This window comes from Pygocentrus nattereri, chromosome 2, assembly GCF_015220715.1.
Source record: "Pygocentrus nattereri isolate fPygNat1 chromosome 2, fPygNat1.pri, whole genome shotgun sequence".
Lineage (NCBI taxonomy): Eukaryota > Metazoa > Chordata > Actinopteri > Characiformes > Serrasalmidae > Pygocentrus > Pygocentrus nattereri.
In genome coordinates this window covers 12,518,556-12,525,263 of record NC_051212.1, presented here as the reverse complement: position 1 = coordinate 12,525,263, position 6,708 = coordinate 12,518,556, and the positions used below count along the sequence as shown (strand labels likewise).

Below are 6,708 nucleotides of genomic sequence, written 5' to 3'. Positions count from 1 at the left end.
TCTATGTGATATAAGCATGCAGGGGGTGGTTGCGAATATGTGAGATGAACCATTTTCATATTATATGTTGATTACACTATTTAAGGCAAGCAGAAGAAGTTTCATGCTGAAAAAATACTTTTAACTATTTTTCCTAGATCTTCAAGCTTAGAAACGGGTCAATTTGACCCGAAACATAATAGGAGGGAACTTGAACTGATGATGGATTTAGGCTTCTCTGCCAAACATGGGCAAAGATGCCTTGAACAAATGGCATTACAGAAAGCTGCAGTACGGTCTTCTGAAACCTTCTCTAGGAAAGTAAAGTTACTGCAGCTCCAGATGCACAAACCTCTCAAACAAATGAATAATAATGTGCACAGCTCTCTGTGGTTAGACCAGGATTAGTGTGCAGAATGAATATAAATGAGTAATTCTCACGTAAGTGTTTCTGCACTTGTACAATCTTAGTCCAGAGCTAGCTGGAGAAACATAAGTGAGTTCTGGACCACAGAAGCTTTTGCCTCGTTCCCATGTGCATTAGGGCTGAATGGTATAGTAGCATAGTAATGTCATAGAAGTTAGGAGGCCTAATGCTATTAAATCCTCTTCTATTATTTAGGCAAAGGCCCTCAAAGCTTCTCCCACTTTAGGAAAACAAATCATTGGATGAACTTAATTCAATTATGCCACACATTTCCATTCAATCAAACAGAGTAGACTCAGCACATACAGACTTTGTTGTCTCAGCAAAAACAAAAGTAGTTACAATTAATATTGACATATTTTCCATTTATAAACCAACCCCCGTGATTCATTTTTGAATGCACAGAAACTTCAGAAGCTTTTTGAGCCAGTGGTGATAATTAAATAATGGCATTGTATGTGGCTATGAATCCCAGAACTCACATCCGCTGCTAGGAAGTGTAAACAGTCCTTTCTGTAATCGCTCATACAAGCTAAGAGACGCATGTGATGTTGAGTAGGACTGTTAAAGGCCATTTTAAGCAAGTTTTTCAAAATATCTGCGTAAGTAAATACAACCCCATTTCCAGAAAAGTTGGGACGCTGTGCAAAATGTAAATAAAAACAAAATGTAATGATGTGCAAATCATTTAAACCCTATATTGCACTGAATATAGTATAACGAGAACATACCAAATGTTGAAACTGAGAAATTCTATTGTTTTTTGAAAAATATTTGCACAGTTTGAATTTGATGCCAACAACACATTCCAAAAAAGTCGTTTTCCAAAATCCTTCTGAGTCGCAGGGAGTTAATACTATAATTAAATCTAATTATTACAAACTGAAATCCTTTACCTAATATAATTTATATATCTAGTCACCCAAATATTGTATTCCACTGTTGTTCTGGCTGCTCCCTCAGTGACTGCTATGCTCAAATACGCTAGGCTATCTGCTAATCTGCTAATATATCATAGTATGTTACACCCAAATCCACATATTCTCAGTAACGTGTACTGCCTGTTCTCTTTCTGTAACGCCGTGGAGTGATGACGAGGCGGACGCACATGCTGAGAGAAGGGAGATTTATTAGGGGTAAATCCAGAATCAGGGTCAAAACGATCCAGGGTCAGACAGCCAACATGGATAGATGGAGGGACAAACATAACAAAAAGGAAAACAGGCTAAATGCAAAGACAGAGACTAGGACAAATAACGGAGGCCAGAAGATACTACACCAAACAACACAATACAATACACTACAAAGACCAGCAACCAACTAGGGAAAAACACAGGGCTTAAATACAGAGACAATGAGGGTTAATAAGACACAGGTGATAAACACAGCTGGTATAGTTAAGGGCAGGGTCTGGAAACAAGGGGGCAGGACCAGGAAAAAACAAGGACAAAAGCACATGGAGGACTGGAATCGTGACAGTTTTGTACTTATTGTCAGTCTTTTGTATTTATTGTACTGTGTTGTCTGCACTATGTATATTGTATTGTTTCGGACTTGTATTCCTGTGTTGTTCCATGATCCAGGAGGAATGTTGTTTCATTTTACTGTACATGATAAAACCTCTTGAACTTCTCAATGTTACCTCACAGAAAGTTATTACTTGAAATGAATGCAGAAACACTGCCTGATGACTCAGACACTGTTTTATGACAATTTTGAGAGAAGATTCTGCTCTAAAACATATTTTTAAAATTCATACATAAGAGTACATGCAGGGCATTGAGAGACAAAACAGTCCCACAAAGAAAGTGTATTCATCCAGATTTGCCACTATTTTGCATTCATCAACATTACTAATAAAAACTCATAAAAAAGAGGTGTATATTCACTGGTGGTTGTGGATAGTAAATAAAATGCCTATGTGTGTGTTGTAGACATCACAACCTCTGGTGCCTATCAGCACTACTGTAAAGAAATCTGAAACAGTGAGTTTCTTGACAATGAATCATTTGACATAAAAATAGATCATTCATGTAGATCATTTGGGAAAAAAAGTGGAATTTCCCTTTAAATATTCCCCAACACAAAAAAAAATCACAGCTAACCTGCATGGAATCACTGACCAGTGAATGACAAAGCCTGAGTGCAGTGAGTCATTTCCAAATCTGCAGTCTTCCTATGAAGGTTAATGTTTAGATGATTCAATTCATTAGCTAATTATTAAGCTCTGTGTGATGAATCAGGAATGTAAGAGCAGAGAAACAAAAAACAGTGCATATATAAATATATATACACACACACACACACACACACTCTCTCTCATCGGCCACTTTATTAGGTGCACCTGTTCAGTTGCTTGTTAACACAAATAGCTAATCAGCCAATCACACGGCCACAACTCAGTGCATTTAGACATGTAGAGGTGGTCAAGACAACTTGCTGAAGTGCAGACCGAGCATCAGAACGGGGGAAGAAAGGGGATTTAAGTGACTTTGAACATGGCGTGGTTGTTGGTGCCAGACGGGCTGGTCTGAGTATTTCAGAAACTGCTGATCTACTGGGATTTTCACACTCAACCATCTCTAGGGTTTACAGAGAACGGTCCGAAAAAGAGGAAATATCCAGTGAGCGGTCAGTTGTGTGGACGAAAATGCCTTGTTGATGTGAGAGGTCAGAGGAGAATGGGCAGAGTGGTTTGAGGTCAAATAACCAACCAAAATCTCTGAGGAACGTTTCCAACACCTTGTTGAAAGTCTGCCATGAAGAATTAAGGCAGCTCTGAAGGCAAAAAGGGGTCCAACCTTTTACTTTATTACCTAATAAAGTGGCCAGTGAGTGTGTGTGTGTGCGTGTATATATACATACACAAAACACAACAAAAAGTATGTAGTCGTCTGCCTTCACAAAACATCCCCACACCATAATCCCCCCTCCACCAAACTTTACTCTTGGCACAACGCAGTCAGACAAGTACTGTTCTCCTGGCAACTGCCAAACTCAGACTCGTCCATCAGATTACCAGATGGAGAAGCGTGATTCGTCACTCCAGAGAACACGTTTCCACTGCTCTAGAGTCCAGTGGTGGCGCTTTACACCACTGCTTTTGATGCTTAGCATTGCGCTTGGTGATGTAAGGCTTGGATGCAGCTGCTCGGCCATATAAACTCATTCCATGAAGCTCTCTACACTGTTCTTGAGCTAATGTGAAGACCACATGAAGTTTGGAGGTCTGTTACAATTGACTCTTCAGAAAGTTGGTGACCTCTGCGCACTATGCACCTCAGCATCCGTTGACCCTGCTCTGTCATTTTACATGGCCCACCACTTCGTGGCTGAGTTGCTGTCATTCCCAGTTGCTTCCACTTTGTGGTAAATGTTTGTAGAAGCAGTCTTCAGTAAACTGAAGTGGAATAGAAAAACAAAACAAGCCTGACAAACTAAATGAAAGGGAAATTCCACTGAAGTTCTGCCTACCTCAGTGTTTGAGATGTGAACAAAGTTATTCAGAATGGTTTAATGTTAAATAGTTTACTGTAGAGACACTCATAGACTCAGTTCCTTGGGACTATTTTTCTGCACATTGCCCTGCTTGTATCCCTCCGCAATGGACTTTCTGAAACTTTCGATAAACTACTGTAAAACAGTGTGTCAGGCATCAAGCTGAGTATTCACAACCATTTCATATAATAACTTTTTGTGAGGGAGTTTTGAGAGGCATTAAACTCTTCAGATGTCTGGTTCCCATCATCACCACTGTGAAAAACTCAGACTTGATTTTTTCTCTAGAACAGAGCATTTCACACCAAACCTCTTCAAATGATACGGAGCTCTGCTGGTGAAGTCTTGCTTAAATAAAAATCATAAAAATATAAATGTGTGGGAACAAGAGCCCTACTGGTGACATCCCATATAAATAAAAATAATGTGTGGCCACGCCTTGTTAACACGTGGGAATGAGGTACACTATATTGTTAAAAGTATTTGCTCGCCAATCCAAATAATTGAATTTATGTGTTCATGGTACCGTGATCAGACGCCACCTGTGGAACAAGTCCAGTCGTGATATTTCCTCTTTATTAAATGTTCCACAGTCTACTGTCAGTGGTATTATAACAAAGATTGGGAATGACGGCCACAAATTGGTCGGCCACATGAAATGACAGAGCGGGGTCAGCTGAGGCGCATTGTCTGCAGAGGTCGCCAACTTTCTGCAGAGTCAATCGTTACAGACCACCAAACTTCATGTGGCCTTCAGATTAGCTCAAGAACAGCGTAGAGAGCTTCATGGAATGGGTTTCCATGGCTGAGCAGCTGCATCCAACCCTTACATCACCAAGTGTAATGCAAAGCATCAAATGCAGTGGTGTAAAGCGCCACCACTGGACAGAGCAGTGGAGACGTGTTCTCTGGTGTGACGAATCACGCTTCTCTGTCTGGAAATCCGATGGACGAGTCTGAGTTTGGCAGTTGCCAGGAGACGATACTTGTCTGACTGCGTTGTGCCAAGAGTAAAGTTTGGTGGAGGGGGGATTATGGTGTGGGGATGTTTTTCAGGAGGTGGGCTTAGCCCCTTAGTTATAGTGAAAGGAACTCTTAATGCTTCAGTAGACCAAAAGATATTGGACAATTTCATGCTCCCAACTTTGTGGGAACAGTTTGGGGACGGCCCCTTCCTGTTCCAACATGACTGCGCTCCAGTGCACAAAGCAAGGCCCATAAAGACATGGATGAGCGAGTTTGGTGTGGAAGAACTTGACTGGCCTGCACAGAGTCCTGACCTCAACCTGATAGAACACCTTTGGGATGAATTAGAGTGGAGACTGTGAGCCAGGCCTTCTTGTCCAGCATCAGTGTCTGATCTCACAAATGTGCTTCTGGAAGAACGGTCAAAAATTCCCATAAACACACTCCTAACCTTGTGGAAAGCCTTCCCAGAAGAGAAGAGAGAAGCTGTTATAGCTGCAAAGGGTGGACCAAAATCATATTAAACTCTATGGATTAAGAATGGGATGTCACTCAATTCATATGCGACCACAGATGAGCAAATACTTTTGACAATATAGTGTAATTAAGTCATGGCCACAAATTAGTAAGACGTGGGAACAAAAACATCACATTTTGTAAAGTTATGTTATGTTATATAATTTACAGGCCATACAAGGAAACATTTACTGCCTTAATATACCCAGTCTGGGAGCAGCACAGCATCGCTAGCAGAGCAGCACCTGAGGGCTCAGCTGGGGGGTGAGGTGCTTTGCCTAAGGGCACAATCAGGTATACCTAGTCAGGTCACAGGACTTGAACCCACAACCTTCACAGTTGACGTCTTACTTCTCCTGCCACTAGGCTACCAGCCACCCAAGCTGTGGTTAAGGCTTAATTATCCTGTGACCACGCCATACTGAGACTTACTAAGTCGCATTATTTTTGTTTATGTCACCAGCAGGGATCCATAGAATGACTTAGTTTACATCTTAACCATTTACTCTCCAGAAATTTTGAAAAAATTGGTGGAATTCCCCTTTAACTATGCCAAAAAATATGGCCACTTTGAAAGAACTCCTCAGAACATCCAACCATCCACCTCTCTTTTCCCTCAGAAGTCAAACCGTCAGTCTACAGGGTTTGAGTTTCAAGCTAAAAGTCAGCCACAATATTATTAATGTATTATTTATTTCCCCTAATTTTATTATTCGCCACCTCTATTCCGACAAGCCCCGCCTCCTGATTGGTTAGTAGTCCATGATCGCGGGGAGGCCCCCTACGGGTTGACCAATCGTGGAGCTGGAGGGCGGGGCCTGTCTGAATACGGGTGGGGAATAATAAAATTAGGCGGTATTTTCAGACGAGCTGCTGCTGTGGCTTCAGTTCAGTTGAGCTGTGCGGACGCAGCTCAGAGGAGTTCCTTCAGCTGCTGGAAGCGGCTCTTCAAATCATGAGTGACGCTCCACAGGTTCGGCTGAGAGGCCAGCTTTGCTGTGAACGCAGATAAAGTCGTTACAGTGCAGCCGTTTAGTTAAATGAGCAAATGGGTAACAGTGTGTTGGAGGTCAACATCAGCCGGGACTACGTCCAGAACAGCTCGGCGAAGATCAGGCAGGACTTCGCCTTCACTGCGCCCGTTCTGGCGCTGCTCATCGCCGTCATGGTGGTGCTGATCGGGGTCATCGTACTGGGCAACGCGCTGGTCATCTTCGCCTTCAAGATGGACAGGAGTCTGAGGAGGCAGAGCAACTACTTCTTACTAAACCTGGCCATCTCTGATTTTCTCGTTGGTAAGTGCGGTTTGCTTTAGCTGACCT

General features: G+C 42.1%; 1 protein-coding gene across 1 annotated transcript in view; it reads left to right on the top strand.

Annotated features, from left to right (window-relative positions):
* The first annotated feature begins 6,434 nt into the window (after positions 1 to 6,434).
* LOC108436859 (histamine H3 receptor) overlaps positions 6,435 to 6,708 on the top strand; it is a 39,764-nt gene continuing 39,490 nt past the window's right edge. The window contains exon 1 of the mRNA XM_017713577.2: positions 6,435 to 6,681. Coding sequence (XP_017569066.1) covers positions 6,435 to 6,681 — 247 coding nt within the window. The remainder of the gene's footprint in view (positions 6,682 to 6,708) is intronic.